At 42.9% G+C, this 18,766-nt stretch overlaps 1 protein-coding gene across 8 annotated transcripts in view; it reads left to right on the top strand.

The window, feature by feature from the left end:
• Nucleotides 1-18,766, top strand: part of ZBTB16 (zinc finger and BTB domain containing 16) — a 253,600-nt gene that overhangs the window by 169,844 nt on the left and 64,990 nt on the right. For 4 of the 8 annotated variants that reach the window (XM_072611058.1, XM_072611060.1, XM_072611059.1 and 1 more), the window contains one exon: nucleotides 10,880-10,999. The exons of 3 other annotated variants lie outside the window; for them this stretch is intronic. In XM_072611058.1, the coding sequence (XP_072467159.1) occupies nucleotides 10,880-10,999 (120 nt within the window). Of the gene's footprint in view, nucleotides 1-610; nucleotides 1,166-10,879; nucleotides 11,000-18,766 lie in introns of those variants that run through there. One more of the 8 variants, XM_072611065.1, reaches the window with a different exon arrangement.

Raw genomic sequence — 18,766 nt, 5'->3', positions numbered from 1 at the left:
GATCTGTTGATTATCTAAACTTAAGAAAGTGGTGGAGAAAATGTTAATAAAACAGATTAAATTTAGAAGTATATAATGTATCATTCTCCCTGCCCTGAAGAGCTGGTTGTTAAATGTTTACCAGCATATCCTTGGTTCTCTCCTCAGGTTACTTTGTATCATATTTCTGTGTATGCATATATTTATATACATACATACACATATACATGCACATATCTACATATACATGTACATACATACATGCACACATACATATACATGTACAGAAGGAAGTATTCTCCTAGTAGACTGTAAAGTCCTTGAAGGTAAGCACCAAGCACAGTACCATGTATGTCATAGGTACTTAAATGAATACATGGTATGTTAAAACAGAGGCACTAAACTTGCAGCCAGCCAGGTGCTGGCAGAGCTCCTCAAGGCACAACTCTAATCAGATTGAAATATAGTTTGGAAATGTGTAACTAAATAAAAGGGGGCAGTTAGATGGCACAGTGGCTAGAGTGCCCAGCCTAGAGTCAGGAAGACCTGAATTAAAATCCAGTCTCAAACACTTACTAGCTGTTTAATTCTGTGTAACCCAGTGTGTAACACTGAACTCTGTTTGCCTCAGTTTCCACATCTGTAAAATGAGCTGGAGAAGAAAATGGCAAACCAGTCCATTGTCTTTGCCAAGAAAGTCCCAGATGTGGGGCCATGAAGAGTCAGACACAACTAGAAAATGACTGAACAACAACAAACAAATAAAAATACAGTGCAACGTAATTTGTTGTTTTCTAAATCAATATGTGTCCTGAGTTTGACACCTTGGTGTTGGAGCACCGGTATTGGGGTCTCCTCTGATTTCTAGTCTCAGCACTGCTGCTCATTAGTGTTACGGCTTTTGACAAATCATGTCACTAATTTGGATCTCAGTTTTATCAGACTGGGGGATTGGATTTGATGATCTCTTGGGTCCCCATGAGAACATTGGCTTCTCTGTGGTCTGTGGAATAACTAGCAAAGCCTACTGAAGTGGTTGTAGAGATGGCTGTCTAAAGGTCATTTTTTTGCATCCTTACCCTCAAGAAAAATTCTTTTCTGATAGTCCATCAGTCACACCTTTATAAAACACCTTCTATGTGCCATGTGTGTCCCATGTAACTAATAAATTCTTATCCCTTTTTAAGAGCTTCTTCTCCATGGGGGTTTTTTATTCCTTTGAACTGGGCAAATGCTGGGAGCCCTATGTGCTGCCAGATTAGGTAGGTTAGTAGCTAGGAGGGGAAATGGATAAAACACTGGGCCAGGAATCAGGAAGATCTGAGTTCAGATTTTACCTCAGATACTTCCTTTCTCTGCAGCCCAGCTGGGCAGATCATGTAACCACTGTTTGCCTCAGTTTTCCTTATCTGTAAAATAGGGACAATAATACTACCACCTACCTCATAGGGTTGTTGTGAGGATCAGGTGAGATAATATTTGTTTAAAAAATACTTAGTACAGTGCCTCGCATTTAATAAGTGTCATATTAGCTGTTACGATTATAGTTAGCAGACCTGCCAAGCGTCCGTGCCTGTGATGGGTCATTATAGTTGATTATATGCATTGTTGAGATTGAGACATGTCGCAGTGAAAAGCGTCTCCGGTTTTGGTGTAGCCAGGCTAGCAGAGTTCAGTCTCTCCCCTCCCTGCTCCACCCCGCACTTTCTCATGAATTGGCACCAGCTCTGGTGAGCCAGGTAAGTGTGAGCCAGGCCAGTCCCCAGGCTGCAGGCTGGCACTCTTGGCGGCTGTTTATTGTTGGGCTGCATTTGGGCTTTGTTGCTGCACTCGGCTTTTCTGTTTTGGTACAGCAAAGACTCTGAGGAGATAAACAGAGATCATTTTACACCTTTTCTATTATGACAAATACATATTGCAAAACAGTGCCGCTTCCCAAATGTTTGTGTTGCAGAGTGGCAAGGAATTAACAGCTATGCAGCTCCCTCAGAAGCATGTACTTCATTTACACATCAGAATTTTTTTTTGCACTGTTCAGTAAAATAAAACTGAGAAGAAAAAAAAAATCCTGCACACCCCTCCCTCCCCCACTCCCAGCACAATCTTTGTGTTCTATATCAGGAGTGTCTTAAATTAGTAAGTAGTTCTTTTCGTCCTGATAAACTGATAAATACCATTAATGGCTTAATTTATACTCTGAGCTTGAAATTTGACACATGGACACTGTCTTGGCTCAGGAAACATAACTGGTTGTGTGCCAGAGGTTTTAATGACCGATCAGTAATATAAATTGCTGCATCACTGAACAGAAATAGCTTCTCTGTGTCATTTGATCTGGAAACTTCTCTGGCCAGGCAGCAGTTAATAAATTTTAAAATAATTACCCCCTTTATTCAAAGTCAAACTAATTAGGAGTAGGTTTTACAAATCATAATGTTGTTCAAACCACTGTATGTTGCCATTTGGGACCCAGGCAAGAGAATCAGGCCCTTGGACAACAGAGCAGATCGGGTGGCATTAATTAGAGGGCAGGGGAGACACCCTGACAGTTGAGAGGGGAGGGAAGATAGTGCTCAGCCTGACCATGGGGAGGAAGGAGGGAATGGCTACATTTTCAAAGACCTCTGGAGTGGCCTGTAAGACCTCTTTGGCTATTATTTTTGGCTTAGAGAAACGTATAGAACAGACCATACAACTGTTGGTTTTGAGGTGGGTTCCCTAGATGAGGGGACAATCTTGGTATATGAAAGTAGGCTACTTTTAGTGTGCATGGCTTGCTTTTTTCCTGAAGATCTTTCCAGATAGGAGAGACAACCCCTACTCTACTACTTGGAAGCATCTAGGTGGAGTACTGGGTCTGGAGTCAGGAAGGCCTAGGTTCAAATTCAGTGTCAGATACTTACCAGCTGTGTGACTTTAGGCAAGTCACTTAATGTCTTCCTCAGTTTCCTCAACTATAAAATGAAAATAATAATAATGTCTATCTCCCAGGGTTGTTGTGAGGATCACATAAGATAATATTTGGATTATTGTTTTTTTAAATAAACCATTTAGTTGCAGTGCCTAGCACATAGAAAGCACTTGGTGTTTCCTTCTTTCTTGTCTTAATGCTTTCTTCCCTCCCTTCATTGTTCCTTTCTTTCCTCCTTATCCTGATCTATATGGGATAGATAGGATCTGAAGATGGCTTCTAGAGCAGGGTTCTTAACCTTTTCTGTCATGGACCCCTTTGGCACTCTAGGAAAACCTGTGGACCCTTTCTCAGAATAAGGTTTTTAATTTCGTAAAACAAAATACATAGGCTTACAAAGCAAAAGACTGATTACAAAGAAAAGTTGTCAAGATATTTTTTGAGGTATTACAGACTTGGGTCTAACCCAATGCTGGAGGATCTTGTCATTTGTGGAGAGAGGGGGAGGGAACGGATTAGTTAAAAGACATATTTGGTATGTGGACTGAGAAGAATGACAATATTAGTCCCACAGACCTGGGGTGAGAGAGTGAAGCCCAGGCTTCCCAGTGCTGCATTGAAGGATTGCGTCATTGTTAGAGACTTTCAGTGGAACCCATTCCCCCTACCAAGTTGGTGAGCAAACCCTAACCTCCCTCCACTCTCTGGGAGCTTAAGGAAATAAATCATGAGTGGAATGACCAGCTGCTACTTTTTTTTTCCCCAGTTGTTGGGGTGGCTGCAGCACGGGGTTCTCAAGGCAGAATCCCTGTGGAGACTGTGCCCTCTCACCAGGCAGACATTCTGAACATGCCTTCTAGTGGGTATGGGCCAAATAAAGCTCCAGGGGATAGGATAGAGGTGCCATGTACACTGTGGGAGGACCGAGACAGAATGAAGAAATGCAAAACAAAAAAACCAAGGCCCTCTGAATGTCACTGATGACCTTGAAAAAAAAATCTCTCAGAGCAGGGTTGGTTTATTTGTTTGAAAGCCCAGGGCCCAGAACATCTGAGGACACTCCAGAGAGAAGCTGTTCTCTTGCCAACCTCTGGAGCCAACCTGGGCTCAGGAGACAGAAAAGATGGGTGTTTTAGCAGGATTGGAGTTAATCAGGTTTGTGTCTACACTTTAAGCTTCAGGCATGGGCTTCTCGGTTAAGCATTAAGAGCGAACCCCGGTGAGCTGAGGAGTTGATAGTTTCCTGTCAGGGGTTCAGCTCACCTGCACTGCTGCTACCATGGACAGGAGACTGAGGTTTCTGCAGCAGCTTTCAGCCCAGGTTAAATCAAGGCAATCAGCATTTATTAAGCACTTACTATGTCCTAGGCATATACAGGAAGGGAAAACCAGGCTCTTTGCTATTCTCCCCCCACCCTACCCCACCCTAGCTGCTAATGCCTCTTCTCCACATTTGTATGAATTTGTAAATACTTTCAGTTTACTCATGTATATACCTGTCAGTTTTTCAAGGTAGAGACTATTTCGGTTTTTGTCTTAGTATCCCTAGTACGTGACTGACGCTATAGGCACTTAATGAATTGATGGATTGATGAGTATTTTAAAATCAGCGCTGGTATCCCGACAAATGTCATTTCTCTCAGTCTTGTGCTTGAAGCCCAGACTAAGGTAACCTGGAAGGATTTAAATCCAAGCATTATGTCATCTCTAGGACTAAAGGCTCTGTGGGTAGAGGTTGAGGTGAGGCTAATGGATGTCCAGGCTATTCAGAGATAGACTGTGGTCTTAAGAGTACCCAGATCAAATGATTTCTAGACCTGCCTTTGAATGATCCAGCCATCCCAGATATGATCAAGGTCTGCCCTAGTCCATAAGAGCATGCACATTGATGATAAATTAGAGGGCTAATCCAGATTAGGGTAGCCTAGGGGTTCACCTGCAAATGCAGATAGCCACTACACGCTCCAGCACAGTTAATATGCTAGCTTAGCCTCATGTCTCCTCTTCCTCCTTCTCCTTCCCCACCCATATCAAACAAATCAGCTTTTAGAGTCTTGTGGGGGAAAGAAGTTTATTATGTAACCAATGGGATCCTTCTTAGACTTGAGTTTCTTGGTTTGAGTCTCCATTTTGAAGACTGGGCCCAGAGAAAGTAATTGGCTAGTTCACATTCTATTAGGAAGCCATTAAAAGCTCTGGAATTAGAACCCTGGAGTTCTGTCTCTTGTATCAGAGATCTCTTACTAGGACCCAAATGGCTTCCTTCCTCTTCTCTAAAATGAGAGGACTTGGTTTAGAAAGAGGTAATATTTAAGTTTCCTCCTGGCTTACCATTCCATCTTTGTACCTCATCACAAAACCAGATTTTTTTTTTCAGTGATTGGAGAAGAGGCTGTTTTTGTTTCCAAATTCCAGTATTGTAGAGGGAGTCATTCAACTAAATTAAGGTTCTTATCTACTTTATATTGGATAGACCCTTGTCCAGAAATGGACAAGCATTATGATTTACTCTGTTCTGTAGCAGCAGACCAGAGGCCAAGGGCCACCCCTACTTCTCTCTCTTCCATCCTAATGGAGGCTGGAAGGATTCGAGGGGTGAACTGGGCATACTGATCTGGCCCCAGCTCATCCCCCACTCCCAGCACATGCACACCACAGTGGTGTATTCATTCTCCTCTGAAGGAGTGAAGTGTTAACAACGGTACCCACAGCCTTCCTACTGGCTGCCTGACGTGTTGGCCTTCTGCACACTTTAGACATGTTAATGATGTTTGAAAAAGGCCTCCGAAAAAGTCTTTGGATTTGAACTTCAGGATGGAAAAATGAAGTCCTTGTGCTTTTTTTCCCCTCCTTCCTTAGAGGGGTGGTGGAGGGAGTGGGGGTAATAGGAGAGGGGGGAGGAAGGAGGTACAGTTTTTCAGAAGAGGATCATCAGCTGCAGGACAGTGCTCGGTGCACCCAGAGGGCTGCCTGTAGGTCCTACTGCTCTCAGAAGCCTTGCAGAGGAGGATGAATTGGGCACTGAAGAGTGGTTGTAGGGTGTTCAGCTGAGCTGGCCTGGGTCCTACAGCAATAGGAAACTCAGCAACTGTTTTGGCTCATCTTCCCAGTGTTGGCTGCCTGGTGCCTGATTCTAGAGGGGGTAGGAGCAGGGATAAAGGAAATAACTTAACCTTCCTGAAATTGTACAAGAAAAGTAAAGTATCTTTGAGGGTCTGTCCAAGGGGTATAATGGAGTGGGAGAGTGGAGAAGGCTAGAAAAGAAGGGGTAGAAGGTAGACCAGTAGCCTAGAGAGATGAATTCTCTATAGGTTGGAGTGACCTGGCCATTTAAAACATAATAGCCTTTGACTTTTTATAAATATCAGAGGTGATTTGTCTAGGATTTCTCTTGATGTGCCAAGGAATTTAACATGAGAAAGCTTGAGATGGAGAAATGTTGCAAAACGTCATAGACTCTTGGGAAACAGAATCATGTGCTGATATTTGTACAGTCAATTCACCAGCATAGCTTTACTCCTGACCTAATTTCATGCTGTTACTATAAAGGCATGTTTGAAGCCTAATATAGAGTTTTATTTTCCTAGCACATGTTTTGCAGCTCTGTTGGGGCTGCTCGTTGAGGACTGGGGAGGGTCAGCCCAGCTGTTACCTGCCCTGCCTCTACTAGGAAACCCTGCTCCCCTGCACCCCTTCCCCCCTTGCCTTCCAAAGCTAAATTTCTAGGTTCCATACTTTTTAGTCTGATTTCAGAGATCCCAAGCCTCTCATTGTCCCCTTGTGGAGGGTGCTTGGGAGGGGATCTTAATTGGCTTGGAGGTAGGGAGGATTGGGAGAGAAAGGGGATTAAACTTCACAGTTGGCCTGCCTGTCAAAGAAACTCAGTAATGTTTGTTGTCACAGACTTATATGAGTGTAGAAGAAATTCGGAATGAATACCCAGATGCATCTAGGCAGTAAGGCTTAGTGAGAAGAATGCTGGGATGGAACTGAGGAAACCTAAGTTCTAGACCCTGCTCTGACTTGCCACTAACTTAGCCTTGTGACCTTGATCAGATCGTTAACTTCTTCAGACTATCTTTTCATTTGTACAATAAAAGGTGGCCTAAAATGAGCAATATTCTAAGGTCCCTTTGAGCTGTGACAGTGTTTGAGTCTAGTCTTGGCTTTGTCACTGCATAATCTGAGCAAGCACTGAACCATGCTGAGTCTCATTTTTCTCATCTGTAAGATAAGGGAGTTGAATTTGGTGATATCTGAGATCTCTTTTAAGTCTGAAGCAATGAATCTAGCATCAGCTCAACTACTCGTTCTTTTGGGCAAGTCATTTCACTTTTTTCTGCCTCAGTTTCCTATCTATAAAATGAGGGGTTTGGACTAACATCTCTGAAATTCCTTCTAGCACATTCATTCTTAGTTTCTAGGCAAAGCCTGGGTTTCTACTACTTTATTCATGATTTCTGTTTTTGGGGTATATGGTGTCCAGCCTTACCCCGCCCCGCCCCCCCCACTCTGTATCCAGATGGTTTAGGAGAAGAAAGTGAGGCTGGTGACCTTGCACAGCCCTCCCTCACTCAGATCAAAGTCAAGTACAAGTCATGTCATCGTCTTGATGGTGTGGTCTTCTTCGAGAACGAAGGACAGACACAACAACAATAACAACAAATTTATATTACTCTCACTTGGGGCTTTACTTCTACATAGAATTCCTAGGATAATTAGAATTCCTAGAATATGTAATATATAAAATAATTAGAATTCATAGAATACATAGAATAATTTTTCCCTGATTGATGGTCTATGTTCTCTCACATATTCAAAGCTTTATTTTCTCAAGACCATAGACTGAGTGGGTGGGTGGGAGGAACCTGCAGCCTCAAGGCCACATGTGGCCCTTTAGGTTCTCAAGTGTGGCCCTTTGACTCCAAACTTCACAGAACAAATCCCCTTAAGGAAAGGATTTGTTCTGTAAAACTTGGACTCAATATGGCCTTGAGGCCAAAGGCTCCCCAACCCTGCCCTTGACCATATCCTAACTCCTGTTTCTCAACAGAAGACTTTACCTTCTAGTTTTCTGACAAAATAGAAGCCATGTAACCATGAACTCCTTTTCCCCTACTTAAAAGTCATCTCTATAATTGCTTTGTCTTTCCTTCTTTCTTTTTATAGTCTTTAGGGGAGAGGACCCTTGATCTCCTCTCATCTCTCCTGGGAGCCTTCTCCCCTCAATTGTTTGTGCATCCCCATCTCATTTTACTCCCAACCCTGCTATCAGGTCTATATCTCTTCTTCCTTTCACAGCCAGACTTACAGAATCAGCTAATACTCGTTACTTCCATACCCTTGCCTCTCCCTCTCTTCCCATGGGTAGAATAGGTGGGCTTCTAACCCTCCCACTGCCCCTAGTTCTACAGTGTCATCAGAACTTTCTTAAGTGCTGAACCTTAGGTTATTTTCTCAATACTCTTCTTTTTTTTTTATTATTATTTTTTAATGTTTAACAATCACTGCCATACAATTGAGATTTTATCCCCCCCACACCTACCCCCCACTACCCCCCTCCCTCCCCACGACTGCATACAATTCTGTATAGGTTCTACATATACTTTCCTATTGAGTATATTTTCACTATAGTCATGCTATGTAGTCAGACTAAAATAAATGAAAGAAATCATATAACAAATCAAAACATGATACACAAACACATACACATACACAAACATGATCTGCTACATTTTGTGAATGACTTCCATATTTCTTTCTCTGAGTGTGGAAGGCATTTTGACTTGAGAACCACCTTTGGGATTTTTTTTTTTTTTATAAGAAGTTTTTGCGTTATTACAAAATTCCAAGTCTACCAGAAAAACCTCTCGCACACTGTGGTCGTTGCTGTGCACAAAGTTTTCCTGGTTCTGCTCCTTTCACTCAGCATCAGGTCATATAAGTCCTTCCAGGCCTCTCTGAAGTCTTCCTGTTCATCTACTCTTCTACCTTGACCTCTCTGTGGCTTTTAATGCTGTTTGCTACCCTCCATACTATTGCACTATTATCTTATTTGCCTCATTCTAGGGTCTCCCTTTTCCAAACTACTTTCCATACAGCTGTTGGATTAATAATGCCAAAATGCAGATCTGACTGCTTTGCCTTGGCGCAGTCTCTCTCTTGTATGCAATTCATTCACCTACAACCCTTAGGAGCCCTCTTGTTTAGTTATTTTCAGTTGTGCCTGACACTTGTATTTTGTTTTTGGTATTTTCTCTTTTTGGTGTTTTCTTGGTAAAGGTACTGGAGTGGTTTGACATTTTTTTCTCCAGTTCATTTTTACAGATGAGGACCCTGAGTCAAACAGTTAAGTGACTTGCCCAGGGTCACACAGCTAATAAGTATCTGAGGCCAAACTTGAACTCATATATACCTGACTCCTGGCCTGGTATTCTATCCTCTGTGTCAGCTGTCTACTCTAGGAGCCTTAGCTTTCTTCAAAGCTTGGCTTATATTACCTCCTATAGAAGTCTTTTCCAGACCCGCCCCCCCAGCTACTAGTGTCCCCTCATTACTTCATATTTACTTTGGGTCATCTCCAGTCATCCTGAGGAATATCTGGTCACTGGATCCAGATGGCTCAGGAGGAGAAAGTGAGGCTGGTGACCTGCACAGCCCTCTGTCACTCAAAACAAAGTCAAATGCAAGTCATGTCATCATTTCTCTGATGTCATGGTCTTCTTGGGCAATGAAGGACGAACACAACAACAACTGCATATTTTTTCAACATTCTTATGTTTGTACATATTGTTTTCCCTGATAGAATGTATTCTCCTTGAGGGCAGGGTCTCTTTCATGTCCATCTCTTTGCCTGGTTCACAGTAGGTTTTTAATAAGTGTTGTTGATTAATTGCCTGACCATGCTACAGCTTTACTGAAACATCTTCAGGTGCTCCCTATTGCCACTAAGATAAACTACAAACTCTTCAGCCTGGCATTGAACACCCTTCATAATCTGGTTCCAAACTACCTTTCCAGACTTAGTTCATTTTATTCCACTTTATATACTTTACATTCTAATCAAACCACCTTATTTACTGTTCCTGTCTTTCCTCCATCTCATGCCTGTCTTTCCTCCATCTCATTTCCCAACACTACCCCATCTCCTCTCCATTCTCCTAATCCCCATTCTCAGCTACTGCCCAGGCTCCTGGCTCTGCTGTCCCACCTCCCTTATTTTCTTAATCCCATTTGACAATTCCCACCCCATCTGTTTTCTCTTCCCTTCTTCCTGATCCCCAACTACCATCCTGACTCCCATTTTATCCTTTCTTTTCAGTTCCCCCATCCTCTCAGCTGGGATTTCCCAATCCCCAACTACTGGTTCATTTACCCTGCACCTCATTCTTTACCCCATCTTCTTCCTCATCCTCTCACTTTCCCTGCCTCTCCCCACCCCCTGACACCTACTATGGCTGCCCTTGATGACAAGAAAGGAGTTAACAAAAACCAATGTGTAACTGAAACTTGAAAAGCCATAAATCGCCTTGTTTTTTCTAGGATGTTGGTAGCATTTTGATTTAATAGTTGGACAAACACAAGGGCCTATTTTATTCAGAGTTTACAGGCCTCAAGGCTGTTATTCCTCCAAATTTAATAGCGTTGAAATTGCAGGGTTTGTTATAATTTGCCTATCGCTTTCTGCTCTGCCATTGATGTTTATTGTCAGCGGGGATGGAATCTCAATCCGACTCACTTAGATAACATGTCTGTTAAACATTTAGATAATTGTAACATCATTAACTTGTCACATTATTTTAGAGATTCAAAACAGTAACCGGGGTAAGTAGAGGTACCGGAAAGGGAAGGAAGAAAAATGTGTGTGCGTGTGTGCGCACACGCACGCACACACACACACACACACACACACACTTCTGTCCCTAGTTCAACAACTCAAAGAGAAGAGGCAGCTGATTTAATCCCTTCAACGTTTGGCATCTCTCTTAGGGAGACATGGGCTGCTGAAGCATCCCCAGACCTTCCCAAGGCCAGAGGACGCCATGCTCCTCTGTAGCAGTAATGACAACTACCTGATGAAGACGACCCAGAGGAGACAGCCTCCTTGGGGTAAGAATAAGAAGCCAGGTCCAGCAGGGTGGGTTGCTAGTTCTATCTCTGCTGTTCACTCTTTGAGTGAAGGATGTATAGATGTAGATATAGATACATATTCCAGAGGTGTGTTATGTATAGATGTACACATTTTGCATTGATAAGGAAATCCTTCATATCCCCTGTTTCTTCTGTCTCCCAGATGATCATTTGAAAAGACCTTAAAGGATATCTTCTCTAAACTCTTCATGTTATAGATAAGGAAATTGAGGTCTGCGGGGGGGGGGGGGGGGGGGGGAGGGGGGTGAAGTCACTGAACCAAGGTCACAGAGGTGGCAGAACCAGATCTCCTCCAGAATGTTCAAGTTGGAAAGGACCCTAGAGATCATCTACTTCCCATATGACCCTACTCTAGGTCTGTCATTTAAATTTTTTGTTTTTGTTTGAAAGAAAAAGTTGCAGGACATTTTAAGATGAGGCTTGAGAAGATGCTGGATTTAGACCAGAAAGATCTGGGTTCAAATTCTGACTTACTACCTGGGTGGCCTTAAGTAAGTCATTTAACTTCTCTGGGCTTCCATTTCCTCATTTGTAAATTCATGAGATTAGGCTAAATTACATAGAAGAGTCCCTTCTATTGCTAAATCATTGGGCCTGTGATTTGAGGTAAAGGGGAGGGGAGAAAGGAGAGGAGAGAAGAGAAAGAGAAGTGTAAATTCTCACAAACACAGATGACTCAGTTTACAACCCTCAGAGTAATCAAATGTCCAATAAAGAGCTTACCAAATCAAGACCTGCCCTGGGGTTGTGATTTGACTTTGCACAGAGGTTGAAGAAATCTTTCTCTACCAAGGAGAGAGAAAGGGGAAATGGTCAGCAAGGCAGATTTTAATTAGACAGATATGGAGGGCCATAAGACTCCAGGCTAGGGAAGGACTTAGGAACCTCTCTTGAGGCAGAGGGAGTTTGGGGAAGAGTGGGTGATCCTAAACATCATCATTTCTCACAATAATGACCCTTCCCACCCCATTCTGCCCAAGTCTTGCCTGTCTTTCTGGGGAATAAATTTACTAATTTGTTCACCAAGCTTTTAGCAACCAACCTTTACTATATATGAGGACCTTTGTAAATTGCTGAGTATCCAGAGACAAAACTGATGCAATTCTTGGTTGCTTCTTTATCACCCTCATAACATGTCTCTTTTTTGTTCTCTCCTTTCCCCTCACCAAGGAACACCTCTTTTGCAATGTCCCTCTAATGGGTCTACTCCACACTTCATTTCATCTCCTCAGCTGCCAAAGTAATTTTTCTGAAGAGCAGGTTTTACCATATCATCCCTCTTTCCATTAAAGACCAGTGGCTCTGAGTCTGCGACCTCTGGGATTAAAAATAAACTACTCTGGCATTTGAAGTTCTTTGTAACCTGGCCCCTTCCTAATATCTCCATCTTCTTTGGATTACCTCCTCTCCATGGCCCCTGCAACTCAGCCACTCTGGCCTTCCTGCCCACCCTGGTATGCAACACTCCATTGCCTCTCTCTGCTTTTACACAGGCTGTCCCCCCATGCTTCAGCTGCTCTCCTTCACCCCCACTGAGGTTTGCTGGGCTTGTTTCAAAACTCAGCTCAGACCCCATCTTCTGCAGGGTTTTTAGCCCAGTTTCCCTGCATGCTAGTTTGTCTTTCCTTGAGTATTACCTTCAGTCTCTCTCTCTGTCTCTGTCTCTGTTTCTGTCTCTCTCTCTCTCCCCCTCTCCCCCTCTCCCTCTTCCTGTCCCTCTCCCCCCTGCCTATTTCTGTCTCTCTGTCTTTCTCTGTTTCTCTGTCTCTTTCTTGCTTCTCCCCCTGTCTCTTTTTGTGTCTTTTTCTGTCTCTCTCCCTCTTTTTCTCTCTCTCCCTTCTCTTCCCCTCTCTGTCTCTTTCTCTCTGTGTCTCTCTCTTCCCCCTATCTCATTCTATCTCTGTTTTTTTCTGTCTCTTTGTCTCTCCCTTCCCCTCTCTGTCTGTCTCTCCCCTCTGTCTTTCTCTGTGTGTGCATCTGTGTGTGTGTGTATATACACACATATACATACATATACACATATATGTATGTATATGTGTGTATAGATTGATTACATCCAAGATAAACATATACCTACGTACATACATATCATACAGATATCTGTCTACATCTCTATGTTTATCTTGCATGTAATCAGCCATTCACATTTTGTCTCCCTTATTAAGGAGGTGAAATCCTTGAGGGCAGGGATTGTTTTTTGCCTTTTCTTTCTATCCCTAGTGCTTGACACAGAGTAAACACTTAAGAAATGCTTTTTGATTAATAAATTTAATATAAGTGCTTATATTCTACAATAACAGGGTGTTCTATTACTCGTCTCTACCAAATAGTACAACACGTGCACAGACAGGAAGATAGATAGCAATTTGAGGAGAGAATGAACAGGAACAGTTGAGGGGATCAGAGAATGCTTCAGTGGGGTTAAGTTGGTTAAGTTGAGCCTTAAAGGAAGCAAAGTATTTTTAGGGACAAAGAAGAAGCAGGAAATTCGTTCCAGAGATGGGGTCCCTGGCTTGGCTGTGATAGTTAATATCTGTAAGGCTTTGGACAAGTTACTTAACCTTCTAGACCTCAGGTTTCTTATTTGTAAAATGAGGAGGTGGACTTTTAAGTGGCTTCTCATTCTGAATCTGTGACACATCTTACCTTACCATGTACCTGGCACTCCTGAGCCATGCTCCAGCCAGATTCCTTTTCACCCCAGTTCTTTCTCTTTGCTTTACTTAAGACTCAGTAGTGAATGAAAGGCCTGATTTTTCCCCATCTCCATTCAAGGGCTGCTCTATAGGTTCAGTGCACATGTAGCCCTGTGGCCCAGGGGAATAGAAATCATGAATAATTGTGAAATCATGGGATTAACATTTCCTGGACTGTACTGTCAATAATGCATATTCGGGGTAGGGGGTCACAACAATAAACGGTGTAAATGTTTTATAGACTGTAGGCTAAATAATGTATATATTTAGAAAAGCAGCTTAAATCTTTCATAATAGCAGTTCAGATCCCCAGCTTAGAGTCTAAGCTGTGTTGTTGAGACCCACAGAGGGGTCCTGAGCTCTACAGATGGGAGAAGGAGTAGTTGGAGGTACTTGGGGGATGCCTTGTAGACTGAATGAGTGTCTGAAGATGAATGTGGAAGGAGGAACAGTTAAATTCCCTTTATCTAAAACTCAAACAACTGGAAAATTCTGAAAGCATTTCCTCCTGTTTTGGCACATTCTAGGTTCTTATAAGAAAAGAGACAAATTATAAGTAAACAAGCTGACATCGGGGATTTGTTTTAAAAAGCAACTTACAGGAGATGCTATAAGCCAGCATTGATTCAGCACAGTCTCCTATTATCTTCTACACTCATAGGAATAGATCATTCATTCATTCACTTGTGAATGAAAAAGAATTGATTAAGTGCTTTCTATGTGCCAGATGGCTAGGTGGTGCAGTGGTTGGAGCAGGGGGCCTGGAGTCAGGAAGACCTGAGTTCAAATCTGACCTCAGACACTTTCCAGCTCTGTGATCCTGGGGAAGTCACTTCACCTTGTTTGCCTCCATTTCCTCATCTGTTAAATGAGCTGGAGAAGGAAATGGTGAGCCATTCCACTATGTTTGCTAAGAAAATCCTAAATAAGGTCACAAAGAGTTGGACGTGCCTAAAATGACTGGACAACAACAGCAGATGTGCTAAGTTCTGGGGTTACAAATACATCTGTTCCTGCCCTCAAATAACTTACATTTAGCACATGAAGGAGAGCTAGAAGGGGTGGGAAGGAAGACCTACATGGTTTGGAACTGCCCTGTAAGAGAAATGAAGCCCTACTTCTGGCTAAGATAAGATGAGAGCCCACAATCCCAGAAACATGAGAATTGATTCCCCTGAAATTCTACAAAATGATGGACATCTGCTCATTATGCTTCTAATAGTGCATTTTATCATATTTTTGATTGTTTGAAAACTGCTATTTCACGAATGGAAATCTGTAGGAGCTTTCAGCCAGTCAGGATAATTAACCCCAAAACCCCATTTCCTAGTGAAAGAGCATTCCCATGGATTTCCATTCCTTTTCTTTCCCCATCAGTTTGACACTTGGAGTATTCTCACTTCAGGCCTGTACTTCTCTTTTGTAGACCTTAGAGGTAGAGGTCTTCTGCCTCCTGGGTCACTGTGACCCCTTTTGGCTTGGTGGTTAGCCCCAGAAGAAAGCAAGGTGCAAAGGTGCCATACCTGCCACTCAGTTCCAGAGCAAGGCAAGAAAAGAGGGTGGGGACCAGTTGCCCTCATTCATGTTGATCACTCATGGAGAAGAAATAGATGTAAATTCCCAGGGGGTGAAATGAGTCTGATATCAAGGAGAATTTGCAGACTCTTAGATTCTGGAGACACTAATAGCAGCAGTTAACGGGTTGGTTATGGAACGGGCTTCTTCAGATATCTTTAAGAGCTTGGTCAACCTTCACCAAGACTCAAAGAGAACCAGTTTTCCTCAGAGTCAGGGAGATGGCTCTGAGGAACCACGCCAGCTCAGTGGAGTGCGTTCCTCACGGTAGAGATTGTTCTTTGGAGGGAGGTTGGAATATATGACCACTGAGGTCTTTTCTAGCTCTGGAATTCAGTCATGGTTGTTCCATCTCAGTTTACCTTCATACAAGTATGACTATTATACTTGTTTAGCATGTGCATGGATACTTCCACCCCTGGCTATTATCTCCCAGGGATTCTTAAACATGCAGTCCAGGAATTAGTTAAAAAATATTTTAATACCTATATTTCAGTGTACTTGGTTTCCTTCATAATCCCATATATTTTATTGTAGGCGTTTAAAAAAATTATTGTCAGAAGGGAGGTATCTATGTCTATGCCACAGAAAAAGTTAAGAACCCCAGGTCTAAAGACTTTATGAACAAAACCAGTTTGAGACTCACCCCATTATCACTTAACTAGGGATTCTGTCAACAAGATAAACAGGGCCAACTGGGGAGAAGCAGGCAGCTCTTTACTAGGATTCTGCCAGGTGGGCTTCTGTTTGAGGAGAAGGGACTCCCAGCCCCTACATTCATTCACTCCCCTCAAATGCTTCATGCCTCCCCATCAGCCACCTTCTTGAATAGTATTTGGGCAAATAATATCAGAGAAGGTGCACTGGATTAATTTGGACAATCAGGGCCCTCCCTGGGATCCGTAGGTTGGAGATGAGTATGTAAAGTGTCCCAATTGAGATTTAAAGTTAATGAATGGAGGAAGCATCCACCTGGCCTAAGTTGTAACTTGCAGAACCAAGAAAGACTTTGTGGTAAAGGTGAGTCGAGGAGGAAGTGAGGAAGAGATTTGGGTGATTGCTGTTGCTTCTGTGTCAAGAGCAGAAGAAGTTACATGGAGCATCAAGTCTATAGGTTTGGGTCAGACCTGATATACTTCTTTCCCTGCCCCCCCTCCCCCACACGCGAAGATCCATTTCAGATTGGAAATGACTTTGTCTCGCAGTGCCCGTTGTCAGATAGGATGCATGTTCCCCCCAACCAAACAAATATAAAATGCTTCCAGCCTCTGCCGCCAATTTTCTATTACTGTTTCACAGGACTCCAGAGAGTTTTAAGATAGCAATTTGATTAAGCTTATGGGGAAGATCCCATCAGATAGCATTCTTTTTCTGGAGATAGAGATAATGTGCCCAAGTATTAAGTATGTTTTAAAGGTAATTATCTTTTCCATATTCATTTTAGTTACAGGAATTGAAAAGGGAAACTTTGCATCAGAACTGGGCCCACTGGGCCCAGAGGGCCAGGTTAACGCTGGCTCCATTCCCCTGGGGGAGAAAACGGGGATTGTTCTGAGGGAGCAGGTGGCAAGTGCTTTTGAGTTTGAAGTGATTGGAGAAGTGCTGGGGAAGATGAGGCCATATGGTTTTTCTTCCATTTCTTCTCCATCTGATCACATGGATGGATGAAGCCTCTAGGTCTCCCCTTCCAGGGCAGTGCCCACCTCCCGGCCTTCAGCTCCTGCAGCCTTTCTGGTGGACTGACTGTCCCACAGTGGGGGCCGCATGGGTCTTTGTCCAGTAGAGCTGCAGATTCAGGGAGCCTGGAATCCTTTTCAGACTCCATTCTGAGCTCTCTTCACTCTGCATTCTATCGTTTGGTGATCTCATGAGTTCCCATGGGTTTAATTGTTAACTCTGGGTAGAAAAGTCCCAGATCTGTGTATCTAGCCATAGTCTTTCCTGAGCTCTAACCCCAAGTCAGCAGCTGCCTGTTGAACATTTCAAGCCAGATAACCTATAGATATAGGAAACTCATTATGTCCAAAACAGAACTCATTACCTTTGCCCCCAAACTCACCTCTCCCCTGTTTCTGTTGATGGTACCACCATCTTTCCAGTACATAATCACCATCCTTCCATTCTCACAGGTTGGCGTTGCTGGCAGTATCTTCAACTCCTTAACCTCTCACTTTTGATCAGTTGTCAAATCACGGCCTTTGTACCTCCAGAAGATTTTTATTAGCCAGCTTGCTTTCTATTCACGTAGGCACAACCAGTGGCCTTTATCACTTTTCACATGGATTATTGCAGCTATCTCTCACTTGGTCTTCCTTCCTCAATATTTAGCCCAGTCTATCCTCCACACAGATGCAGATCTGGCCACTTACCTCCCCTGCCCAGCAAACTCCAGTGGCTTTCCTTTACCTCTAGGATAAAATAGAAACTTCTCTCTTTGGCCTTTAAAGCCCTTCATAGCCTGACCCCCTCATTATGCATCAACCTGTGGGCCTGGTACTGTGCTTATTAACTCACTTGATTATTAACTCACTTGAGTTAATAATCAATCCTAGGAAGTAGGCATTATTTTTTGTCCCCATGTTATAGATGCGGAAACTGAGGCAAACAGAGGTGAAGTGACTTGCTCAGTGTCATTAAGCGTCTGAGACAGGATTTGAACTCAGCTCTTTCTGACTTCAAGCTCTGGCACACACTGTGCCACCAACTTTGCCTGAACTCAATGTTTGTTGAGTTGATTTAAATCATTGCATTTCTTCCTGTGTTCTGCTGCTGCGTAAGCTTACTCTTTATCTTGTCTACGTTGCAGATGGACTCTGTCCCTTCTATAATAACCCCTTATAATCTGTGTCTAAGTTTATGTGTATTATTTTCTTCCCCTTTGTTCAGTGGGTATTATACTAGATTTAATATTGTCGTCAGTTATAATTATCTTTATCATTACCATTAGCTCTGTGATTGTGGATGAGTCACTTAATGTTCCAGAGACTCATCATATATAAAATGAAAAAATAAAAAAAAGCACCAACCTCTGGGGGTTGCAAGACTCAAATGAGATAATGCACGTAAGATATTGCTAGCCTGTATAAATGTGAGCTATTACTATCCTCGTTTCCCATCTTTTTTTCCTTCTCAAAATGAGAAGTCACTGGTATCCAGGACTTTTGGAGGTATGGTCAGAACCCTTTGCATTCCTCGGAGCCTAGAGGGGCCTCTCTTTGGACCCAGCCGCTGGGAGAAAACCTATTGTTTCCCTGCTTGCCCTCTGACCCCCAGGCAGAAGCAAGCTGACTGATTGTTGACATTTGGACCATCAGCCCTTGCAAGGCAACTCAGCTTTGCTCAGTGACTCCTCTCTCTATTTTGGGGTGTTAACTCTTTCTCAAATAGAAGACCTGGTACTAAGATAGAGATGAGCAAAGAGTAGCCTGCCTGGGAAGAGGAAAATATTCACCTC

This window comes from Notamacropus eugenii, chromosome 5 (genome assembly GCF_028372415.1).
Source record: "Notamacropus eugenii isolate mMacEug1 chromosome 5, mMacEug1.pri_v2, whole genome shotgun sequence".
Taxonomy (NCBI): Eukaryota; Metazoa; Chordata; class Mammalia; order Diprotodontia; family Macropodidae; genus Notamacropus; species Notamacropus eugenii.
This window is presented reverse-complemented; position numbering and strand designations above follow the sequence as displayed.